Below are 25544 nucleotides of genomic sequence, written 5' to 3'. Positions count from 1 at the left end.
GTTGGTGTATGGCAAAACCAATACAATATTGTAAAGTAATTAACCTCCTATTAAAAACAAATGAATTTATATTTAAAAAAATCCAGGTTTCTTTTTAAGGACTCTAGAAATTCTATGCTAGCTATTTCCATTTTGAAGATAAGGAAACCATATATTTAAGGGGCTTTTTCTTTGATATGAGAGAGAATAACTAATGAGGTTTGATCCTACTCTCCTTCATTGAAGAAAATTCGTCCAAGTGGAATACAGAGGGTGTTCATTTTAATTTACAAGATAGCGGTGACATGACAGCCCATGGATGCATTTGCTTAAAAAACAAACGAAAATCTCCCAAGATTCCCCTTTCTAAATAAAATGGTCAAAATTAACTTAGATTTACATATTAGAGGAAACTTAGAAGAGTTCATTTCAGTCCCATGCTATGTAGGAAAGAATTTTTACGATGGGTGGAAAGAAAATAAAATACTTGTCTAAGCCGGCACTTCATTTGTCACAGGCAAGTTTTCTGATACAATGACCAGTCTGAGACCCCGGGCCGTGGAGAGCGTGAACTGTGGGCCCTTTTCCTCTCCAGCATCTCCCCACCCAGCCCATTCTCAGGCCTGCATCGCTGGTTCTCAGAGTGCCATCCCTGGACCAGTAACGTCTGTACCACTTGGGAACTCGTTCCATGCGCAAGTTATTTGGCCTACATGGAGTGAAAAAACTCTGGGGGTGGGACCTGGGCGTCTCGCTTAGCTCTGGGGGTGGGACCTGGGCGTCTCACTTAACGACTCCCCCAGCTGATTCTGCGGCGCCCGGGCTGTGAGCAGCTCTGCTCTCAGCACGGCAGCGCCTGTCTCAGGTCCAACAAGCCCAGGCCGTGACTGAGGCCATGAGATGGGGGGCTTCCAGTGGGCGTGCTAGGTGGGAGGGGTCTGTGACAACAGGATCCTGCTCCGTGCGGAAAAGGTCAGCTCAGGGTCTGCTTTACCACGCCCCCCCCCGCCCCCCCTGGGGACAGAAACCATCCATGCCAAGAGAGTTTAATGCTGATGAAGCCAAGTCAGACAGCCTCAGCCTTTCGTTTCTGCCGTTCCTAATCCTCCTGTCCTGGGCCATTGGCAGAAAATAGTTCATGCCCCAAAGGAAAGTAGGCTCACTTAAGCCTGGGTTTCTCAGCCTTGGCACCACTGGTGTTTCTGTCATGAGGAGCTATTCTTGCGTGTGGAGTGGCATCCCTGGCCTCTACCGTTACATGCCAGTAGCCGCTTCCCTCCCCGCTTCCCTCCTGCTAAGGCATGACAATCACAAATGTTTCCAGATGTTGCTCAGAGTCTCCCGGGGGCAAAACTGCACGGGGCTGAGAGCCACTGACTTAAACCAAACCATTTCCTTCAAAGTGGTAACAGAAGAGGGATGTGTGGGGAAGAGGAGCAGGCTTCCAGCGGCCCCCAGGGGCGACTCACGTTGTAGGAGCGGCCGTGCCTCTGTCTCCACTGCACCAGCACTATCTGGGCAACGACCAGGGCGCAGAGGAAGATCAAGATCATCTCCACGTGCATGGCCTCGTGTCCCCGGTGCATCTCGTATGTCCTCTCCTGCTGCAGGCTGCAACCGGCAAAGGAAGTCAGCTGCATAAGCCCTCAGCTCTTGGACAGTTAGCAAAACAAGAAAAGTAGGCAGGACTCATGAGAAGCAATTGGGAATTTCAAACTGGGGGTTTTCTAAGCTTTGATTACAAAGCTTTCCTTAGTTCTCAGTTCTCCCCTTTCCCCCGGGCTTGGGGGAAGGGACAGCAGGGAAGAGGAGTCTGAGTCTGTCAGTGAAACCAGTTCCTCTCTGCCCTTAGCTTGCCCACGTGCTTTTGGCCTCAGCCTTGTCCTTTCAAGGTGATCAGTGGGGACGAAAGCTCACTGGTGGGCTCTGAAGACCTGGGTTCCAACGTCCCCTCTGCCGCATCATCCCCTTGGGAAAGTCAGTTATTCTCTCTACACCTCAGTTTCCTCATTTTCAAATCTAAAATAGTGATCTCTCTGTACCTCACAAGACAGGTGCTCTGTAACTGTATGATAATTTATTTGTATCTGTATCAACAATAGTCTTCCCTGGTGGCTCAGATGGTAAAGAATCTGCCTGCAATGTGAGAGACCCAGGTTTGATACCTGGGTTGCGAAGATCCTCTGGAGAAAGAAATGGTAACCCACTCCAGTATTCTTGTCTGGAAAATCCCATGGACAGAGGAGTCTGGCGGGCTACAGTCCATGGGGTTGCAAAGAGTCAGACACAACTGAGCAACTAACACTTTCACTTTCATATGAAGAATAATACTCACTATTAGGTTGTATCATATGAACTTGCCATTTTTGAAAGTAAAAAAAGCCTCCAATCAAATATTGGCAATTTCAAGTAATTTCTAACATTCTTAAGTAAAAGGATATCCGGCAGATGGTACCTAGAGAATACTATTTGTGGGGCTACGGAAAACCTTGGAGTTGTAGAAATTATTTTCATCATAAGGAGAAAGAAGAGGCCTAAGTATTATCTTAGGCACAAACATTCAGAGGGTGACTAAACGCTTCCGTGTTTAGTTGGACTTTTAATTTTATACCGTGGTAGACAAAACCACTGAAGTAGTATGTCACCTGGTTTAACCTCCTGTAGAAGAAGTGGCCTCCAAGAGAATCTAGAGCAGAGCTGCTTGACCTGGACTGTGACCTGGAAATCACTGAGGAGCTTTTGAAAATCACAGTGTCCAGGCTGGACCCCAGATCAGTGAAGTGACCGTTGCTTGGTGTTCTAGGCTGAACTGGGTTCCCTCAAAATTCATAATTCATAAGCTAAAGTGCTAACCCCCAGGACCTCAGAATGTGACTGTGTTTGCAGAAAGGGTCTTTAAAGAGGTAATTAAGGTAAATGGGGTCATTAGGACGGGTCCTAACCAACATGACTGGTGTCCTTATGAGAAGAGGAGGTGAGGACACGGGAAGACCATCTGGATACACAGGCAGAAGCCAAGGAGAGAGGCTTCAGGAAAAACCGAAGCCTGCGGCCCCTGGATCTTGGACTTGCAGCCTCTAGATCTGTGAGAAAATAGATTTTTGTTGTTTTGGCACCCCATCTGGGTGATCTGCTATGGCAGCCTCAGCAAATGCATAGAGACTTCCAGGATGCGATCGAGGCATCAGTAATTTTTACAGTCCCTCTTATGATTCTAAAGTGCAGCCTAAATTGGGATCTGCTGGACCAGAGGAAGAGAGAATGGTTCAGGAATTAGGCAAAAGTGGAATAGTATTTAATATGAACCTTGACAATTACTTTATAAATATTGGTTAGCATTAGCTTCTACCCTGAGTGAGGCACTATCAGTCACAAAATCTCTTAGTTTGCGTTTAGTTAGGGCACTGATCGGAAAGCACTCCAAGGGCACCATCCTGTGACCTTTTAAAGCCACTTAAGGGTACCTGGTTTGGGTCTCTCTCTACCAACATTTCTACAGAGCTACCTCAGCAAGGGCTCCATCCAAATCCCAGGGGTGCCCCCTGCTGGAAAATGCGCAGAAATGAGCCCACAGAGCCTCCTAAATATTTCTGCTGCTGCTACTGCTGCTGCTGCTGCTAAGTCGCTGCACTCGTGTCTGACTCTGTGTGACCCCATAGACGGCAGCCCACCAGGCTCCTCTGTCCCTGGGATTTCCCAGGCAAGAGTACTGGAGTGGGTTGCCATTTCCCTTCTCCGTTAACTTACTAACATACGTTGTTAAAGCACTGCACTGGTTGAATCTCCTGTGCTCCTAGCATTTCCATGAATAATTAATAATTTCTCAACTATTCTCGAACTTCTCAGAAATCTATCTTCTCAGATCAGATCTGAGACTGTTAGTGCTGGAAGGTACCATAGATGTGCTGAGACCCCTTCATTGATCAAATGGAGAAGCTGAAGTCCATATCAGGTAAACAATTGAATAAAATTATGTGGCTATTGGTCTCTGTATTGGAAGCTGAGCTTAGGAGCAGAGAATGATTTCTAGACGCTCTTTAAAAAATACATTCATTCTTCTGAAGAAATGGGAAGGGAAAAAAATAGAAGGATACAAGCACTTAGTTATAGTTTTCACATTCCAGGTCCAAAATAACTATTTAACACCCTGTGTAATACATAGATAGAAGAGTGGGTTTGTCATCAGTCTAAAATAGGACTTGCATAGATATCAAAAAAATATACTTTATAACATTAGCGATTTTGTGACTATATGGTGAAAATGCATCTCAGATGGTTAACCTACGTGGAAGTACTTTGGAAAGTATAAACTGTTGTAGAATGTAACAGACGTCATCTGTTTTGATGAGGAATACATTCATAATTGGTGTCCATAATGCAAAAAAAGGAGAAACCGTTTTATTTCATTCGGTGCCCATAGGAGTCCAATGGCCCCAGAGTAGGTACCATAACACAGAAGAAATAGCCTGAAAGGAAAACCAGACGTATCTTGTGCCTAAAAGAACAAGGACATATAAGGACACATACTGAGGGACATATGCATTCGTGGAGCAGCACGGAGCCCATTGCAGAAGGCAGATGAACCCCTGCAGTGTGGGTCTATACAATCATTGTGCATACATGGCTTTGCTAACCCACCTTCTCTCCTGGGGAATTTATAAGTAAAATGATGGCTGCATTTATTTCTCAAACTATTACAATGGAAATCTAATTTTTAGTATATCAGCGATTAAAAAAATACAAATCACTTACTTCCACTCATCATCCTCAGAAAGCTTTGTGTGGGAGATCTGAAAAACATAAAAAGATCCATTCTCAAAATTTTCTTGTTTCCTTAGCTTCCATTTTACAGTATTACATGAGAAATTCAAACCATGAAAAATATTGATGTTTCCTAGGACTGTAATAGTTTAGAATGAAAACTCTAACAAAATACTTAATTATGGAACTAAATACACACACACACACATACACCCAAACAAAACAGTAATCAGGTCACTATTAATAAATACTTGATTCTGCTCTCTAAGGTCAGGAAACCACATGAGGCTCCTCTCCTGTGGTTTTGTTTGGCAATTCAGTCCAAGTTGTAGAAGTGGCCTCCCAACAGGCAGTGCCCCCTGGCTCCTGATGTGATCTATGAACTGGAGAACCTGTGAAAACATTTGTCTTGCTGGAGTCTTAAGTGCTGCCAGTGAGGACTTGGAGATGACAGTCTCCAGGTTCAAGGATTTAGAGTCAGAGCTGCCCAGCTTCTGGTTTGGAGCATTGTTGTGCCCTCCTGCTTGTTTAACTTAAACCCTGATCACGGAGAAGGGGGTAATCTGGCCCAGCCCGTGGGCTGGATGGGAGAGCATTCCCAGCAAAGTGCTTGAGACTGACCGTTCCAGCAAAGTGCTTGAGGCTGACCTACAGGGTACCCATGTGCTGCTGATCCACTACATCGGGTCATTCGAAACTTCTAAGGCTAATTTTTGGAAAGACATCATTGTATAACCTTCATGGAGAATACAGACAGCTTAACCTCTAGTCCAGTAGCATCAAAAGCCAAAAGCTAAAGTCCCCAATGATGGCAAAGAAGAAAAGGCCAATAAAGCTTTTATTACACAAATCAGACATTAAACAAGGTTTTTTTTTCCCCTTTGTTTTCTTGAAATCAGTTCAGTTCAGTTCAGTTGCTCAGTCCTGTCCGACTCTTCGCAACCCCATGAACTGCAGCACGCCAGGCCTCCCTGTCCATCACCAACTCCCGGAGTCCACCCAAAGTCATGCCCATTGAGTTGGTGATGCCATCCAACCGTCTCATCCTCTGTTGTCCCCTTCTCCTCCTGCCCTCAATCTTTCCCAGCATCAGGGTCTTTTCTAATGAGTCAGCTCTTCCCATCAGGTGGCCAAAGTACTGGAGTTTCATCTTCAGCATCAGTCCCTCCAGTGAACACCCAGGACTGATCTCCTTTAGGATGGACTGGTTGGATCCCCTTGTAGTCCAAGGGAATCTCAAGAGTCTTCTCCAACACCACAATTCAAAAGCATCAATTTTTCTGCGCTCAGCTTTCTTTATAGTCCAGCTCTCACATCCATACATGTCGCTCCATTGTGTCCGACTCCTTGCGACCCCATGGACTGCAGCACATCAGGCTTCCCCTGTCCATCGCCAGCTCCCGGAGCCTACTCAAACTCATGCCCATAGTGTCTTGAGACGGCAGAATCAATTCCCCTGTGTGTGTGTGTGTGTGTGTGTGTGTGTGTGTGTGTGAAGCAATTCTGACAAATGGAAAGAAACAACACTATCCATAGTTCAGGCTAGGAGTCCTCTGACTCAGTTTCCATAAGACATGTGTAGCTTGGTCAGAGACTGGAGCGGTTCCTTACAAGGGGGATGAAAGCTAAGGGAGACACAGCTTAGCTGAGGTTTAGGCAGGTTCAGGACTTGCTGGGTGATGGTGGAGAGGAGGTGGGTGGGGCAGCAACTGCTGCCTGCAGCTTCCCTGGGGCTGTCTGCCGCTGGCTGATCCTACCAGGCGGTCCCTGATATCCAAATGAAGGTAAGGCTGCCTTCTAGTGGCAGCCCTCAGGGAAGAGCAGGGCCAAGTCCCCTCCTTAGTGGGATATGGCCGACTTGACTGGCTTCTGCTTTGGGAATGAGCCTTGTAGCCACACAGACACATCCAGTACCAAACACTGAGCTGACTGGAGCTCCGGGTAACCCAGGCGCATCACCGACCTGCACTTGTCTCCATTTCCTTCTCAGAGGCTGGAGACTGACATAAAAACTGCCCTTATCTACTTCACTGCAATACTGTGAATATAAATAAGACACTAGAGGAGAGTTTTCTAAGAAGGTGCTTCATCCAAGGGCCAGTCATCTCAGTAACAGTTGCAACCAAGACTTCATGGGTCCCCTTTTTGCTGTTCAAGATCTTTGGCTTCACAGTGCTTTTTGTTCAAATTAGCTTAAAACAGGGCACTGGGTTTTTAGTTGAGAAGATACCCTTCCTTTGACTTTTACAGGTAATGTAGCTTTGGGTATAAATGTGTAACTACCCACCAGATTCCAAGTCTTGTTTCTTTTTTTTTTTTTTATTGAAGTATAGTTGATTTAGCATATTATATTAGTTTCAGGTATACAGCATAGTGATTCAGTATTTTACAGATGATCCTCCATAAAAGTTATTACAAGATAATAGCTGTAATTCCCTGTGCTATACAACATGTCCTTGTTGCTTATCTATTTCATACATAGCAGTTTCTCTCTCTTAATCCACACCCCACATCCCTTCAGCCACCAGTATGTTTCCTGTATCTGTGAGTCTGGTTCTGAAGTCATTTTAAATGACGAGGAAAGTTTAGGGAGTGGAAATTGCAGCTGAAACGATTTCTGCTAAATACAATAAAGAACTTCCTTAGCTCAAGTGATATTGAAACAATATTCTTATTCTTAGGGAAAAAGCAAACTACGATGGTGGTACAATTAGAGACATCTCTTTCCTAGTAATGGTTTCCTATAGTACAATTTTTTTTTTCCCTAGCATGGAATCTATTTTTTGAAAGTTTTTTTTTGTGGTATGTTATTATGTAAGCCCATCCAGAGGCTTAAGAGGACTTATTTTGGAAACTGAAATGACACTAAAATTCATCTGAAGGATAAGCATAAGGATATCCAGGAAAATCAGAAGCTGAGTGAAGACTAGGGGTGTGGTCTGTCAGCCACTGAAACCCACAGTACAGCCACAGAAATTACCTGACGGCCTGAGGGCCCAGGAACAGGAAGACAGTGAGTGGGCAGAAGAAGAGCCCAGGAACAGACCTAGCCGCAGATGACGAGCGAGCTACTTCAGAGCAGTGAGAAAGAAACGGATTGTTCAGTAAATGGTGCTGAGACATGGAACTCTACTCAGGGTTATGTGCCAGCCTGGATGGGAGGGGGCTGGGGGGAGAGTGACATACATATGTATGGCTGAACTCCTTCACTGTTCACCTGAAATTACCACACCATTGTTAATTGGCTCTACCCCAATACAAAATAATGAAAAAAAAAAAATGGTGCTGAGACCATTAGCTAGTCCTTTGAGAAAATTGTAAAGCTGGATCCATACCCAGCTTCAAAATAGATTCCAAAAGGATCAAATATTTAAATGAGAAAGGAAAACCTGAAAAATGCTAGAAGAAATACAGGTAAGCACTTTAATAAAACCTCAGTGAAGAAGGCATTTCTAAGTATGACATGGAACTCAGAAACTGTAAAAAATCGATGAATTTTGAGGACAAAAAACAGATTAAAATCACCTGTATTTGAAAGATAAACTGCAGAAAATATAACATATGTGAAGGCAAGAAGTGGCTAAACTGAATAGAAAAAGAGCTTTTACAATTTAATCCAAAAGAGATAAAGCATTTGTAAAGGGCAAGGCACATGAACAAGACATTCATAAAAGAGGAAATACAAATGGCTCATTTATGCAAAGATGGTTCAACCCACTAGTGATAACTCTAGAAAAGCCTTCCCGAAAGCAAACGTTCTATGCTGAAGACCCTCGGGAGGGCTGAGGGGTGGAGGGAGCCTAGCCCTTCTAGAAGTGTGGCTGCAGCTGCGTTGAAAATAGAAGGTTCAGTCAGCGTGAGACTTAGTGTCATTCTCCACCCCACCCCAGCCTGGGGGTATTCGATGGGGCTCAGAGACCCAAGCTCTGACAGGGAGGGCAGAAGCATTTAAAGTCCTCGTCCGGAGGGGAGATTCCAGCCTGGTCTTCCATCAGGCCCCATGGGCACTGCCCTGCTCTAGAAGCCTCCCCTCTACCCCCATGCATCTCAAATTTGGAAACACAGAGGATTTTTTCCCTCTTTTCTAACTCAAGAATATCTTTTGAGGGAATTCCCTGGTGGCCCAGTGGTTAGGACTCTGTGCTTTCAGTTTAGAGGGTGACGGTTCAATCCCTGGTTGGGGAACTAAGGTCCTGAAAAAGAAAGAGGGCCAAAAAAAGAGGAAGTATTTTGAAAGCTTGAGTAAAAATTGACTGAAGATGGCTGGTATAGGGCTGATGTTCTCAGGTGGACTGGAGAAGAAGGGGAGAAATAAAGAATAGTCCAAGCCCCGGAAAATCCAAGATAGAGGTTTATTTTTTTCTTTTTAAATTTAAATTTATTCATTTTAATTGGAGGCTAATTACTTTACAATATTGTATTGGTTTTGCCGAGATAGAGTTTTTAATTTGCACCCTCCTCTCCACCCCAGGCCATCCAAAGCTGGTGTCTCAGTGGACCAGGCCCCCATCATAACCACACTGCCTCTCTCCCTCCATCCAGTGGGCAGTTTGGAAGCAGATATGAACTGCCTGGAAATCCTGAGTCTGAGAAGTGAGGAGGTGAGCTGTGCAGTGGGTTGCTTCCTATCAAGAGTCCTTGAGGCATCTGATGGGACCAGTCCTAGCATTGGTTTCTGTTCTGCAGGGGGATGAACCTGTCCCTCCCTACCCAACCCCCAAAGATATGGCCTATTTCTGACCTCTGGTCCCTACGACTGTGATCTCATCTGGAAAAAGAAAGAATCTTTATAGGTGTGATTAAGTTAAGGATTTGGGGATGGGATCATCCAGGATTCAGGGTGGGCCCTGAACCCTGGAGTCGATATAAGAGAAAGTCGAAGGGCCATCTGACACCTGGAGACACACAGGCATGGAGAAGGAAGCCATGCTGAGACGGAGGCAGTGACTGGAGAGAAGCGGCTACAAGCCCAAGACACCTGGAGTCCCCTGAAGTTGCAAGAGGCAAGGAAGGTTCACCCTAGAGTCTCTGAAGGAACCATAGCCCTGCCTACACACAGGTTTTAGACTCCCGGCTCCCAGAACTGTGAAAGAGTAAGGTTCTATTTTTCTTTTTTTTTGGTAAAGATTGATTGCTTTAATTTTGGCCGTGCTTAGTGCTCACTGCTGAGCGTGAGCCTCCTGTGCTCGTGGTGAGCAGGGGCTGCTCTTCCTGCTGCGCACGGGTGTCTCATCACACTGGCTTCTCGGAGCACGGGCTCTAGGCATCCTGGTTTCAGCGGTTGTGGCTAGAAGGCTGAGTTGCTCCTTGGCACGCAGAATCTTCCCAGATCGGGGATGGAACCCGTGTCCCCTGCATTGGCAGGCGGATTCTCAGCCACTAGACTGCCAGGGAAGCCCTATTTTTTTCTATTTCCATTTTTTCCCTTTCTATCAATATTTTTAAAGTTTTCTCTATTTAAAAATATTACTTTTTATTGGACTATAGTTGATTTACAATGTGTTAGTTTCAGGTGTAAGCAAAGCGAATCAGTTATACATCTTCTTTTGTAGATTATTTTTTTAAGATTCATTCTTTTTTAGATTCTTTTATCATATAGGTTATCCCAGAATGTGGGCTTTCCTGGTGGCCCAGATGGTAAAGAATCTGCCTGCAATGCAGGAGACCTGGGTTCGATCTCTGGGCTGGGAAGATCTCTTGGAGAAGAAAACAGCAACCCACTCCAGTATTCTTGCCTGGAGAGTCCCATGGAAAGAGGAGCCTAGAGGGCTACAATCCATGGGGTTGCAGAGTCAGACACCACTGAGTGACTAACATTTCATTTTCATTTTTTTTTTTTCTCAGAATGTGGACTTCCCTATGCTATACAGTAGGTCCTTATTAGTTATTGACTTTGCATATAGCGCTGTGTATATGTCAATCCCAATCTGCCAATTTATCCCTTCAGTAAACTCTTGTTACGGCAGCTCCAGGAAATGGATACCTGCACATCCAGCCCCAGCAGGTAGCCACTACACTCGGGTGAGCAAACCGCCTGTGGGCGGGGAGGGCGTGCCTCCTGTAAGCCAGGGAGGCAGCAGAGGTCCTGGTGGACCTGCAGGCAGGCCTGTGAGAGCAGCTTGGCTTATAATCTTTAGACACAAGGCATGTGGGCCTTTACCTGTACTCTTGCTCTAGGCCTGCCACCTAGCTGGGGATGCTGGCTGCCAGGCAGCATGTGGAAGAGGATTTCTCTGCGATACTGTCCAGGCCAAGAGAAAAGACTTACAGATACGGACCGGCATCATCCTTCCTATGAAAAGGCCCAGCTAGGTCCTCCTCCAGTGCAGCCTACCCTTCCACAAGCTCTCCCTGCTTAAAGAGCTTCCAAACAGTGTTTTACTCTCTCCCCTTTAACACAGGCAGACAGCCAAAGATGACCAAGTGCTGGAGACAGGAGAGGGCTCTGCACCCATGAGGACAAGGACCCTAGGCTTTAGAAATGGAAACAGACAAAAATCTTAGAAAAGAAAAATTTGAGAGCTGAAAATAAAAAATCTAATGGAAATGTTGAAGATAAATAATGAAACTCCCTCAGAAAGAATTAAAAAAAAAAACAAAAAACAAAAGAAGTGGAAAAGAAGAAAGAAAATATAAGAAAATTAGAGAATCTGTCAGGAAATCTCATATCCAAAAAGAGGATTTCCAGAATAAGAGAGCAGAGATGGCTAAAGTCAAGAAATTAACAGAAATTATACAGGAAAATTCCCACGGCTTGAAAGACACCTGTTTCGAAGGAAAGGACTCATCAGGTGCCCAGCAGAGCTGATGAAAAAAGAGCCACATCAAATTACATCAGTAGGAAGTCTGAACATTGTGGTTCAAAAGGAAGAGCCTATACACAGAGAAGACACAGGTCAAACGCAAAGGCTCCAAACCCAGGAGTTATAAGAGAGATCCGCTGACATGCTCCAGCATGTTGAGAAGAGCCTGGCAAGTGAGTTTGGGGGTTAGTCCAAGTCTGGCAGTGAGCTTGGTGAGGGATGGGTGAATGGTGCACAGAAAATGAAGGAACCAGAACTGAAGGGAGTGCAGAGTAGTTCAGAGTGTACATGGAGTGACCCGCTGGGAGTGACGAGGATTTGCTTAGAGCCCCTGACATAGACAGTGAGTGAAGACTTATACAACATGTGACACAACGAACGTGAGAGGCTGGAAGAAAGCAAGTCATGGGCATGGGGTGGGGTGAGAGTGGACAGGTTGGTGGGAGAGAGTGTAGTTCTTATCCTCCATAGCAGGGACTCGACCCAACAGCACTAGTGACTGAAAATCAAGAAGTGTTGTATGACCGCACTGTTGAAAATATGGAGCATAGACCAGAAAAAATGACTGAAAAAGTTGAAAATCATTGCCTCTGGGGAGTGGAGATCAGAAGTGGGGAAGGGTGAGTGGAGTGGAGCTGCTGGTTTTGTGTTTTAAGTCTACAGAATTCTACAGAATTATTTGACTCTTTAAATTCTGGATGTACAAAACATTGATAATAATGATAAAGCCTACTGACCATTTAGAAATGGTCACCCCCTGGCCACCACTGTTAATGTCCCTCCTGAGGTCCCATGTCCCTTTTCAGCCTCACTCCCTCCATTGCCTCAGCACACTCTCTGTGCCATCCAAGCAGAACTTTCTGTCCCCCAGTGCTTTTCCTGCACCCCCAGCCTCCCTTCTGGGCTGCCCGGGGCCCACCTCCTGCAGGGCGCCCTGCAGGACAGGCCCCTCCACTGGAGGAAGTTGAGACACTGGACATCTTGAGGGACATGCAGTTTCCTTAGAGCCTCTTCATTTTGGAAACTCCCAAATGCATACCTAGCTCTTTCCCTTAACTTTCCCCCTTCTTTAAGACAAGCCTTCTGAATTTCTACCAGGGTCACAGAAAAGGGCTCCCTCTGCCCTTTTCCCATGCTCACCACTCCCCAACAATTTTCTTCACCTCCAAAAAGGTGGTACTGCTGCTCCCTCCATCCAGAATTCCTAGCCTCCCTAGTCATCACAAGGTCAGCTCGTACCCACTCTCCAAGGCCAAGCTCAATGCCATGCCCCTCACTAGCCTTGCCCATCTCCACTGCCAATTGCAATCCCTTGCTTCTTAGAAATCTTACAAAGCTTCACTTGCACCTGTTTTGGGGACAGTAATTTCTTCCTACTCTCAGTGAGTTCTTTTTGTCCTCCTTTTACAGCTCTTCCAGAAGGTGAACTCCCAGAGGAAAGGCCCACCTCTAATTGCACGGTTACTCCCTCCCCTATCCCAGTCCCCAGTACCTGGTCACGGCCTAAGAACTGTCAGATGAATGAAAAATAAATAAGTGGACAGGGTTTGAAACCACCACCAGGAGAAGGAAGATCGTGACAGCCCAGTGATTCTCAGAGCTCAAGCAGCAGCACCCCCTGGGAACTGGTTAGATTGCAAATGATCAGGGTCTACCCCAGAAGTGAGGCTTGGAGACCCTGGAGGTAGAAATCTACATCTGTGGGCACAGCCCTCCAGGTGGCTGTGCCCCAGCCTCCTGAGTGAGAACCACAGAGTCAGCCTGATGTACCCCCAGCATCTCTCAGCCGTCTGCCTCAAGGCCCCGGCCTTCACCCGGGCCCTGGGGGCTTCTGCCAGGGAGCGGGGAGCAGGTGGGCAGCCAGTGCGCAGGGCGGGGGGCGGACAGGGCCGAGCAGGGTAAGGTTCACCCCGGAAAAGACAGAGTGGGTTGGGGGGAGGGAAAGGAAGGAGCAGGGGAGGACGAGAGGGGGAAAGGAAGGGAAAGAGAAGGGGAAGGGGAGAGGAAGAGGAGAGATAGAGGGAGACGGAGAGGAGCTCTGCCTCCCGGAGTGGGGAGGAGTGAGGACAAGCCACAGCATCTTCCAGAAGGGCATTCGCCCCTCCATCCCGGCGGCCCGGTGCGCGCGCGGGAGGGGGCCTTGGAAACCGACCTGTGCAGCGGGCAGTGCCTGCGCGGGCCTCGGGACGGCGACCCGGCGACCCCGCCCGCGCCCGTACCTGCTCGTGCCGCGGGGGCCCCTGGAGGCCCGGGGCCGCGCTCGCGGCCATGCCGCCGGCGCTCAGGGCCCGCTGCCCGGGGCTCCGCGTGCGCGGGTCCCCGCCGCCCCGCCCCGGGCCGTGCGGGCCAGATCGCCGCGCGGGACCCTCCTGCGGGGCAGGGGCGCCCATGCGGGTCAGCGTCGCCGCCGAGGGGGCCCTCCGGGGCTCGGGGCCCTCTGCAGGGAAGCCATTCCGCCGGCCACTGCGGCCGGGAAGCCCGTGCGCTTCCCCGCACCCCGCGCCCCATCAGCCATGCGCGGGGCTGGACCCAGCGGCTGGTACCGGGAGACCGGGCGGGAGGAGATGGGAGTCTGAGAGTGAGGAACGGGCGTGAGAGAGGGGCGAGGAGGAGAGGGGCCCTTGCGTTCTCTTCCGTTCTCTCCCTCAGCGGAAGACAAGAGGTCAGGCGCCGGTCCCCATGTGGGGAGGCCGACCCTGCGCGGCCGCCCAGTGCTGAGCCTTTCCCCGGCCGGGCCGCTTCTTGCTCGGTTCTCTGCAGCCTCAGTCATGGGGACAGCTCCTGGGCGGAGCCCCATCGGCCCCTCCAGTCTCTCCGAAGGAAAAGACTTCCCTGTGGGAGAAGTACACCCGCTTAGCCCCATGCTGCTGCAGGCCCCGGGCCTTCCCCTGAGGGAGCACCCTCCTTGTCTTTGTCCCCTTCACCTTCTAAGAGACCCTCCTTTCCCCTCAGCGTGAGACCTCGCAGCCTGGACTTACACAGAGACAGCTGGAGTACTTCCACAAGCCTTTAGGAACACGTGGGTGTCCATTCAGGGCACTCGACAAAGAGAGGACACCGAGGGGATACTGTGGCTTACAAAATGTGACTTAATTCCAGCTGGTGCTGGCTCCCGTTTTTTGTGATGGCATGTACAAGGAGCTACCAGGGACCCTGACCACAAGATATGGGCCCGTCCTGGCCACTGGGGACCTACAGCCGGCAGGGGGGAGAGACAAAGATGCAGTACAATTTACCAGGAGAAGTGCGTCGGCGTTCCAGCCTTGGTGCCTCAGAACTCTGGAGGGGTTGTTAAAACTCTGTGGCAGGGCTGGACCCTTTTCTGGTGGGTCTGGGCTGGGGCCTAAGAATCTTCCTTCTTCACAAGTTTCTTGTGGTGGCTGCCCAACACCTGCAGGCTGCTTTGTAGTGTGATCAGGGTGACGCAAAGGCCTGGAGGCTGGAGAAAACTTTGTGAACTGGAGAATCTGAAATCAAAGTAACAGCTGACACGGGCGTAAGGCTTACTAGGTACCAGGCCCTCTTCCGAGGACTTTACTGTGTTCAATCCTCACAACCACCACCTGAGGGAGGCAATACTATCTGCAAATGGATAAAACAACCTCTAAAATGATAGGTGAGAACACTCACACACAGAGAGGGGCAGGTGCTTGCTCAGCTTTCAAAGCTGGCAGGCAGTGCGGAGGGGAGTTGAACCCAGAGAAGCCATGACTCCATGGCTTGGGCCCATAACCACTCAGGGAAGGTCCTGGGGGAGCAGACCAAAGTCTCTGTAATTCCTGTTAAACGGTTTGAACTGTAGCCTAAGGAGCATGGGAAACCATTTCAGAGGAGTAAGAACATGACATTTCTAGATCAGCCTTTTGGCTTCGAGCCTGCGGAAGGGAGCTTAGCTAGGACCCATTGCAGGACAAGCCGGGAGCCTGTTGCTGAAGTTCTAGCTAGAGGTGGCATATGGGAGTCTGTGCAGGGCCTGGGTGAGGGGAGATAGAGGCCTGTGGATAGAGCTGAATGACTTAGGCGATCAGTTCTCTAGGGCTTAAGTGATCTTCAAGGACGGTGCCCAGGCGAGCGGTTTGAGCAGCAGGGCACTTGGGGAGACAGGGCTGCCATCTCTGACAGTGGAAACGTGGAGAGTGCAGCAGGTTTGGGGGAGCAAAGATAATGAGCTCATTTGCACGTGTTCTCTCCCTACCTGGCTCCTGGCCTCTCTTCAAGTGGCAAAGGCCACTTTTTCTCTCTAGCCCAGCAGGTCCTCAAATTCTAGATTCTTCTAAGTCTGCTCCCCTCTCACCTCCAAAAAAGACCAGAATTTCCTGTCCCTATAGAATTCTGGCCCATTATCATAAGTCCTGTCTCTCTGCTGTGAGACTCTCTTCCCTGGTTGATTGACACCAGAAATACCCACCTATTTCACTGGTGACACAGGTAAACACAAAGGCAGTCATCTTCTTTCTGGCTTCAGCTCCACCATCACAAAGTCTTGTTGCTCGCCCTCTGGTAGGTAGTGGTCGGTTGGCCACAGAAGAATAGGTTCTTCTGTCATTGGGGCCTCCTGGTGGCTCAGAGAGTAAAGAATCTGCCTGCAATGCAGGAGGCCTGGGTTTGATCCCTGGGTGGGGAAGATGCCTTGGAGAAGGAACGGCTACCCACTCCAGTATTCTTGCCTGGAGAATCCCATCGACAGAGGAGCCTGGCAGGCTACAGTCCACGGGGTCGCAAAGAGCTGGACACGACTGAGCAACTAACCGGAGAAGATAATGGCACCCCACTCCAGTACTCTTGCCTGGAAAATCCCATGGACGGAGGAGCCTGGCAGGCTACAGTCCACGGGGTCGCAAAGAGTTGGACACGACTGAGCGACTAACACCTTGGCTCTTCTTCATTCTCCCGTCGTACTGGGTTCCCTCTGTGGCCAAATTCCTGGTGGCCAGAACCAATCTCTTATTTCTCAATCAGTTAACCACTCTGGAGGAGTTCACCTGATCGAATTATGTAATTTGCAACTTTGTTTCCCAGATCAAATGGTTGGCAGCTGACTCTGTCATCACTGAGGAAAAGAGGATGATCTGTTGTTCAGCTGTAATCTCTCCAGCATGTTAGCCCTAGTCGGCCATTGCCTGTCATCTTCTGGTCTAGGATGCGGCTGCTGCTGCTGCTGAGTCGCTTCAGTCATGTCCGACTCTGTGCAACCCCATAGACGGCAGCCCACCGGGCTCCCCCATCCTTGGGATTCTCCAGGCAAGCATACTGGAGTGGGTTGCCATTTCCTTCTCCAATGCATGAAAGTGAAAAGTCAAAGTGAAGTTGCTCAGTCGTGTGTGACTCATAGCGACCCCATGGACTGCAGCCCACCAGGCTCCTCCATCCGTGGGATTTTCCAGGCAAGAGTACTGGAGTGGGGTGCCTTTGTGTAATGATGTAGAAGAAGTGAGCTAATATCATAAAGGTGATTGAAAAACAAAGTGGAGTCAAGACTAGCTAAACAAATATGGTATATGGTATAGAAAGAGACAAACAGACCCATGGAACAGAGTAGAAAAACTCCAAGTCGACGCACGCACTGGAATGATGAATCAGCAGGGAAAGGATAGACTAGTTAGTAATTAGCTTATCCATCTGAGAAGAAGTGACCACATATCAAGACAAAGCAGATAGTTTAAAAAGCAAAACTTTAAGATGATTTCAGAAATTATCTTTGTCACCTCAGTGTAGTAACGATATATTAAAACTAGACTCAAAGGAACAAACCATAAAGGAAAAAATTCACAAATTAGCCTATGCTAAAATGTAAGATTTCCACATGTGTATTTATCTAGCTGCTAAAGATTAGTGCACAGAACAACACTGTTAGAAATAAATTTTTAAAAATATCTTAATCAATGGAAAATGGTCACAGGATGAAAACCAATTGGAAGAGATAAAGTTATGAGATGTTTCTGTAATTTAAAGAAAATTATCGCATTTATGTATATGAGCTAAACTAGAGTATGGTTCACAGGAATGCCTTGTATAGGTTAAATTACCAAATGCAATGTGTGTCCCTCCAGCTTTTTACCGGCTCGGTGTGTGTGTGGTCAGTCCTGTCTGACTCTTTGTGAACCCATAGACTGTGTTTCCTCAGGCCGTTCTTCCGTGGAATTTTCCAGGCACGATTACTGGAGTGGGTTGTCATTTCCTCCTCCCGGGGGTCTTCCCCACCCAGGGGTGGAAACTGCATCTCCTGGGTCTCCTGCATTGGCAGGCGGATTCTTTACCACTGAGCCACGGAAGTCCTCCACCCACTCTGTGTGCGGGCAGTCGTGTCTAACTCTTTTCGACCCCATAGGCTGTAGCCCACCAGGCTCCTCCGTCCATAGTATTTTTCACTGACCAACTGTTCATTTTCCCCCTTTCTCAACTGAGACCAACCAAACTGCCTTAGGCTGATGGTGCCACCTAGTGGTATGATCTTAAAAAAAGACCTCTAGTTGCTTTATAAATGACCTTTTTCAAGTAAGTTTCTTTTCCCCCTGCGCTCCTTTCCTCTTTCTCACATTGTTGTAGCCACACATTCTGGGAAACAAACTCACTCAGAAGGACAGTGCAGATAGCAGAGTGCAGTTTATTACACCGGCGGGCCCAAGACAGAGTCTCCTCTTAGCCAAGGACCCTGACCAGTTTTTCTGAAAACCTTAAATACCCTAAGTGTATGTGCCAAACCCACCTTCCCAAATTCCCTGAAACTAATCTGAACAAAGGAAAAGAAAGACACAATCAAAGTTAACCTGTGACTCATATGCCTTAAGCCTAGGCAGTTAACACTGGACAATTATCAATAGGCCTGTGGTCATACCCCAATAAGCCTAATAGAATGTATGATTCTATTGGGTTACACAGATAATAAGGGTATTCTTTTAGGCAACAGAAAGTCTCAGTACGAGCCCTGGGGCTCTTCCATCCAGGGGGCCTGCTTTTCCAGTTGGTATGTCGTTTCCATAGATACTGGGCATCTAGCTCAAAGTCCACAATCTGGCCCAAGATGGAGTCCTGCTTTCAACATGGAGACTGTTCTGTCTGTTTCCTCCTTCATTCCCCCCTCTTGATGCTCTTCACTCATAGTATGAGCATCATTCATAGGGATATATTACACCCTGCTCTCCGACCTCTCATTTGGGAGAATGACATCAACCTTTGGGTTACAAAGTTCATAATACATTGTAAAATAAAGGGTTCACAAAGCAGAACTATCAAGGCAACTATAACAATGGTAAATATAGTTTGCCACCAATCACCCTTCACCCAAGATAGGACCGAAGTCCGAAAAGGAAGATTATCATCAGACGTAACTTTTACCTGACCTTTCATGTCATCCTGGGTGGCTGATATATAGCGAGATAAATCAGGAATATATACACAACTTTCAACTTTGATTATAGCGCAGGTCCCTCTTTGTACTGAAACTGTGGTTAGTCTCAAGATGACACCAGCAAGTCCTTGTAGCAGCAGTTGATTGTAGAGCTTCATCTCTGTTTCTTCTTTAAGATGACCTTGGTTTCATGGGGATCAGTGGGGTCCTGTTTCGTAGTCCACCTGGCGTCCTCCGGGTCTGCGGGGTATGCCCTCTTCACCCTCATGTGCTGGATCCAGGGAGTGACACCCGCAACTTTAACTGCAGCAGGGCTGGTTAGAACAACAGTATATGGACCCTTCCAATGTGGGGCCAAGGAGTCATGTTTCCAGTCCTTGACCACACCTGATCCCTGGGCACAAATTCGTGAATCTGTTCCCCAAGGGGGGATGGCACCCTTTCTTGTACAAACTTAGTTACCTGATTTATTACCTTACCCAGTTGTTCCACCTGCTGTGAAATCTCATCTCCCCTTACCTGAGGCAAATTTGTTGACACCTGTTTTATTATGGGAGGGGGCCTCCCATGCACAGTTTTGTATGGAGAGGAGCCGTGGGACTGTGGGGTCATCCTGAGTCTGAGCAGAGCCGTCAGAAACAAGTCCATCCAGGAACAGTCAGTCTCTAAGATCCACTTGGAGAGTGTCTCCTTAAGTGTCTGGTTAATTCCTTCCACCATCTCAGAACTCTGGGGCCTGTATGTTGTATGTAATTTCCACTTGATGTTTAAAGTTTTGCTTACTTGTTATACTAAATCAGCTATGAAAGCAGGGTCTGATCCAGTGCTGGTAGGAAATCCAAATCTTGGAACTGTCTCCCTAAGCAGGCACAGGCTATTTCTGATGCTCTCTCAGTCTGGGTAGGAAAAGCTTCCACCCATCCTGAGAATGTGCATATGATGACCAGCAGGTAATGGTAGCATCGTTGAGGTTTCATTTCAGTGAAGTCCACTTCCAGGTGTTCAAAGGGCAGCATGCCTTTTACCTGAATCCCTGGAGGTTTCTGTCTGTGCCGAGAGGCAGCATTGACCCGTGAGCAGGCAGTGCAGTTCTGAGATTTTGTCCTGCATAGGGAAGAGAGGCGGGGAACCAAGAAATATTTTCAAATTAGCTCTTCCAGTTTATCATGGCCTAGATGGGTCGCTTGGTGTGTTTGGCTTGCCAGAGTGGGTGCCAGCTCCTCTGGTACCAATAATTTGCCACTTGGCAATTCCCACCATCCCTTTTCAGTCTTGATGGCCCCTTCTGCTTTGGCTAGTTGGTTTTGGGCTTCAGTGTATTTTGGAGAGTCTAGCGTTAGCTCAGGTAGCTCCGCCAATATGAGAGCTTTAATAGGGGCTTCACTTGTCACCCCCCAAGCCCTCGGCTGCTTGTTTGCCAGTCTTATCTGTCAGTCTGTTCCCTGAGCCTGGGGGGGTATCCTCTTTTTGACGTCCTCAGCAGTGTATGACTGCAACCCTTTCTGGTTCCTAGGCAGCATCTAATAGGGTCTTAATTTCTTTCTTATTTTTAATATCCTTTTTACTAGCTGTCAAAGGCCTCCTCCTTATACAGAGCCCTGTAGTGTAGCAAAAGCATACCTGGAGTCTGTGGAAATGTTTGTCTTCTTAGCCTTTGAAAGCTGGAGGGCCTGGATTAGCGCATATAGTTCGGCCCATTGAGCGGACCAGTGTGATGGCAGAGAGCCAGCCTCGACGATGGCTTCTTCCGTGATTACTGCATAGCCCAACAGTCATTGTCCTTGTTTCACCAGGCTGGTGCCATTGGTGTACAGGACCAAATCTGGGTCCGGGATTGGCTGGTCTCTTGAGTCAGGTCTGCTGGAGTATTTCCTTGCAATCATGTGAGGGCCCACCTTCTCCCATAGGAAAGAGAGTGGCCAGATTCAGGGCCTGACAAGGCTCAGTAGTAACATGGGGTTCTCACATAACAGTCCCTGGTATTGAGTAATCTGGGATGGGGGATTTTATGGGGGTCCACTCGCAGAAGAGTGTTGACTTTATGCGGGACTTGTACGAACAAATCTTGGCCCAAAGTCAGCTTGGTTGCCTCCCGGACCAGTAAGGCAACTGCAGCAACTGCTTGCAAGCATCCCAGCCACCCAGTGGCAACACTGTCCAGCTGATTAGAGATAAGTCGCTGGTCTGTCCCATGTCCCCATAGTCTGGGACAACACTCCCGTAGCCACCTTGTCCTTTTCAGCCATGTGAAGAGTGAATGGCTTAGCAAGGTCTGCCAGGCCCAAGGCGGGTGCTGACGTCATTGTACCGGGTTGGAGTTCTATTACCAGTGGGACTTGTTTTGCAAGCCTCGGGTGGGTTCTGGTCCGCCCAGACCTCAGGGAATTATTGAGTTAACTTTCTCTCTCAACTGTTTAGCCCATCTGGTTTCCCTTCTGGGAGATCTTGCAACCTCCATTCATCTTGAGGGGTTACTGAGAGGAAGAGTAAATAGGTGATTGAGCCCATTCGAACAGTGGGTCTTTCGTGGGGGGAAAGGTCACTTGTGTTCCTAGTTTAGATAGCAAGTCTCTTCCTAACAAAGGTACTGGGCATTCAGGGATGTATAAAAATTCATGAGTCATTTGGTGTCCCCTCATCTGACATTTTCAGGGTAGGCTAGAGGCACAAAAGCTGCATTTATCACCATCTGAGACCCAGCGGCCTCTGGCTGGGTCTATTGGCGTATAAAGTCTATAGGTCTCGCACAGTCTGTTGCAGAACTCAGAGGGTGATTTGCTTTCCCTGCGAATCACTTCGGAGGGTTTTGTGATACTCATAGCTTTTCGGGCCCCCCTCTTGAGACCTTGTAAAATAGTCACCCGCTATCTCTCCAGGTGGCCCCTCCCTTCCTCTGTGTTACAGTCCCAGTTGGGCCTCTCATCGGGGGTGGCTGGGTCTCCCCACCGCTGCGGGTTTGCAGTATCCCCAGGTGCCATTACTCTTAACCATTTTTTGGCCTCAGTTAGGATCCTGTGTCTGTCCTCAGTGCTGAAGAGGGAGACTAGTAGTTGGATTATGTCATCCTATGCAGGGCGGTGGGTTCAAAAAATAGTCTCCATTAGCCTAATCATGGCTTGTGGCTCCCCGGAGTATGGTGGAGCGTGTCTTTGCCAGTTTAATATATCCGTAGAGGAAAATGGCTGGTAATAGCAGGCTACAGGGGGCTGATGGTAGTGCCCCATGCGTCCTGAACTGGAGGCTGTCATAGCTTTCTGAGGGGCATCTATAGTGGGATTCTTTCCCCCTGTTCCTTGGCGGAGCGCAGCCTCTGTCTAATTACTGCGTTTTCTTCCCCCTTCCCATCAGTACTCACCGGGGGAGGTGGATACAATCTAGGAGGTCCGGCTGAGGCGGAATTCTGGGGGCATTGACCAGAGGTCTCCACTGCTGGGATTGGAGTCTGCCGAGACGGCGGCTCTATGAACTCTGGGAGAGCTGGTGGAAGAGCAGAGGCTGCTGCAGGAGCTTCACCTGGCCCTGAGTTAGGCCGTAAGGCGGCCTCCAGTCCTGGTGGAGCACTGGGAGGCAGGTGCATCATTATCCAGGATGGGGGAGGGGTGAGGTCATCCCCGTCCAAATCCTGTAGAATTTCCTTTTTCATCATCAGTCAATTTTTGTGCCATTAATCATTCTCCCTTTCCCTTCTGGATACAGAACCTTGTCCAAGAAGGAGGGTCTTGAGCTAGCCCTAGCCGTGAGTCAATATATGGATACTGACCAGCTGTCCTGGCTCTCTCTGACTGTTGTATAGACTGCTGCCACTATTTTTGAGTTCATGGTGTTCTCTGGTGGCCACCCTACTCCCATAGGGGGCCATTCGACCTCACAGAGTATGTGGAGGCGGTTAGGCTTCATCTCCCCGTGTGTGTTAGTCGCTCAGTCATGCCCGACTCTTTGCGACCCCATGGACTGCAATCCACCAGGTTCCTCTGTCCATGGGATTTTCCAGGCAAGGATACTGGAGTGGGTTGCCATTTCCTTCTCCAGGGGATCTTCCCAACCCAGGGATCGAACCCAGGTCTCCTGCACTGCAGGCAGATGCTTTACCGACTGAGCTACATAGTCTCCTCCAAATCCCTTCTTTAAGTTTGTAATCATGCACTCTAATACAGTTGCCTTAGATTCACCTCCCCCCGTCTTGTTTACCTTCTCAGACCTTCTTCTACTTTTCCGTTTTGTTCTGTCTACGAAGTTCTCAGTACCCTATGGACTTCTGATATTTCTACTCAACGACACTTAAACTGCCATTCTGCCTCCTTCTTAAGTGGGGTGAGAAGAGACTTACCTGCCAGATCCCAGAGGGAGAAGGGGGGTCAGCATGTCTTCACCTGCCGGTCAGCACAGCCGAACCAGAACACCACGTGATCCAAGCCTGTTTCTCCCTTAACTTTTGAAGTCCATTCTGTCTTGGTGGGCTTGATCAGGAGCGGATGAAAATACAGATGGGTTAAATATCCCGTGTCCCAGGCTGTCTCTGGAAAAGCCATTTCATACTCACTTATGTATCCCCCTCCTTCTAGCCTGACAATTCTGAGGGGGTCAAGAATTTCACAGCAGATGGGACACCTCCTTTGGGAGGGCAGAATACGAGCACACAGAAACCAAGTTTCTTCTCCTGAAAATCCCCTGGCAATTGCTTGGCAATAATTTTCCCCAAGATGGCGTGGACACCACCTCCTAAATGACCTTCACAAACTTCCTTCCTAAGCCCTAACATGCTCGTCAACCTGTGTACAAAGCAATCGTTGCCACTTGCCTATTCCAGGCTCCTGTGGGTCTGCGCCCCTTCTAATCCCTCCCAGGGGGGTGATCAGGCCCCCTTTTCCACCCTGCCAGGTGGGTTCCTCCTCACCTGAGCGCTTAGTTCCCCTGCTGCCATCCACTACCTGCTAACATGAAAGGTCCGGGCATTGAGAAGCAGAATCCTTCCAGAAGGGTAGGCGCCGTCCCCCCCTAGAAGATTTGAGCCGCAAGGCCTCGGAGTAGTCCCAAATGGGACTTGTCTCCTCAACGTGAGGAGTTTCTCGGCCAATGCACCAAATGTTGTAGCCACTCGTTCTGGGAAACAAACTCACCCAGAAGGACAATGCAGATAACGGAGTGCAGTTTATTACACTGGCGGGCCCAAGGCAGAGTCTCCTCTTAGCCAAGGACCCTGACCAGTTTTTCTGAAAACCTTATATACCCTAAGTGTACATGCCAAACCCACCTCCCCAAATTCCCTGAAACTAGTCTGAACAAAGGAAAAGAAAGATACAATCAAAGTTAACCTGTGATTCATATGCCTTAAGCCTAGGCAGTTAACAGTGGACAATTATCAATAGGCCTGTGGTGATACCCCAATAAGCATAATAGAATTTATGATTCTATTGGGTTACACAGATAATAAGGGTATTCTTTTAGGCAACAGAAAGTCTAGGTACAAGCCCTGGGGCTCTTCCATACGGGGGGCTGCTTTTCCAGTTGGTATGTCGTTTCCATAGATACTGGGCATCTAGCTCAAAGTCCACAGTCTGGCCCAAGATGGAGTCCTGCTTTCAACATGGAGCCTGTTCTGTCTGTTTCCTCCTTCAATATCCTTTTCATATTGATAGATAAAATCCATATCTCACCCTTAGTATTACAGTTAAAATGGATCATTCAGGATGTCTTTAACTTGATGCAGTGTGGCCATGTGGAGGAGGGAAATGGAGGGACGGAGCCTAGGCATTTGGTTTGGGCTGTCCTCTGTGCCAGGTTGGTAATAGCGGATTACGTCTAAATGGGGGCAATGGGGGCAGGTTCAAAACTATCTGGGCATTGTGAGTAATCAGCAGCTTACCTGGTCTCAAAAATCAGTATTAAAAGGGGCACCAAAAGTTCTGCCTTTCAGCGATTCTTGGGGTCAGAGGTAGCCTGAGGCATTGATGGGGGCGATCATTCCTTAAAGGGCAGGGACCCCAACACGAGGTTCTACCTTGGAAGACAGAGCGGCTCAGTTCAGTTCAGTTTAGTTCAGTCGCTCAGTCGTGTCTGACTTTTTGCGACCCCATGAATTGCAGCACGCCAGGCCTCTCTGTCCGTCACAAACTCCCAGAGTTCACCCAAACTCATGTCCACTGAGTCGGTGATGCTATCCGGCCATCTCATCCTTGGTTGTCCCCTTCTCCTCCTGCCTCCAATCCCTCCCAGCATCAGAGTCTTTTCCAATGAGTCAACATGAGGTGGCCAAAGGATTGGAGTTTCAGCTTTAGAATCAGTCCTTCCAAGGAACACCCAGGACTGATCTCCTTTAGAATGGACTGGTTGGATCTCCTTGCAGTCCAAGGGACTCTCAAGAGTCTTCTCCAACACACAGTTCAAACGCATCAATTCTTCAGCGCTCAGCTTTCTTCACAGTCCAACTCTCACATCCATACATGACCACTGGAAAAACCATAGCCTTGGCTAGACAGACTTTGTTGTTGGAGTGGCTACCTAGAGATAATTAAGCTGACTCTCCAACCCAGCACTTCAACCTGCGTTCCCCCAGCTCCCTCTGGATGATAGGTTAGTCTTCAGGTGTTGACACTGGCCCCTTAGAATTGGCAGAAATCATGCAATTTCATCTGATTGCCGGCTGCCTGTATTCC

At 48.3% G+C, this 25544-nt stretch overlaps 1 protein-coding gene and 1 long non-coding RNA gene across 4 annotated transcripts in view; one reads left to right on the top strand and one right to left on the bottom strand.

Moving 5' to 3' along the window:
• The window catches only part of RNF175 (ring finger protein 175), a 64865-nt gene extending 51033 nt beyond the window's left edge, over positions 1-13832 (bottom strand). For both annotated transcript variants that reach the window (XM_042234249.2, XM_027956224.3), the window contains exons 1-3: positions 13763-13832; positions 4732-4769; positions 1449-1590 (exon numbers count right to left, since the gene is read on the bottom strand). In XM_042234249.2, the coding sequence (XP_042090183.1) occupies positions 1449-1590; positions 4732-4769; positions 13763-13813 (231 nt within the window). In that variant the 5' untranslated portion in view covers positions 13814-13832. The remainder of the gene's footprint in view (positions 1-1448; positions 1591-4731; positions 4770-13762) is intronic.
• Positions 1553-13109, top strand: LOC121816907 (uncharacterized). Of its 2 annotated transcripts, XR_009596977.1 has the most exons (4): positions 1553-3931; positions 9212-9341; positions 10585-11728; positions 12954-13109. It is a non-coding gene; the product is annotated as an uncharacterized LOC121816907 (long non-coding RNA). The 2 variants fall into 2 exon arrangements; XR_006056618.2 differs by having other exon boundaries at positions 10585-13109.
• Positions 13833-25544: the final 11712 nt, after the last annotated feature.

The sequence above is a fragment of the Ovis aries genome, chromosome 17, assembly GCF_016772045.2.
Source record: "Ovis aries strain OAR_USU_Benz2616 breed Rambouillet chromosome 17, ARS-UI_Ramb_v3.0, whole genome shotgun sequence".
NCBI lineage: Eukaryota > Metazoa > Chordata > Mammalia > Artiodactyla > Bovidae > Ovis > Ovis aries.
Note: the sequence above shows the minus strand (reverse complement) of the source record. Positions and strands in the feature narration are given on the sequence as shown.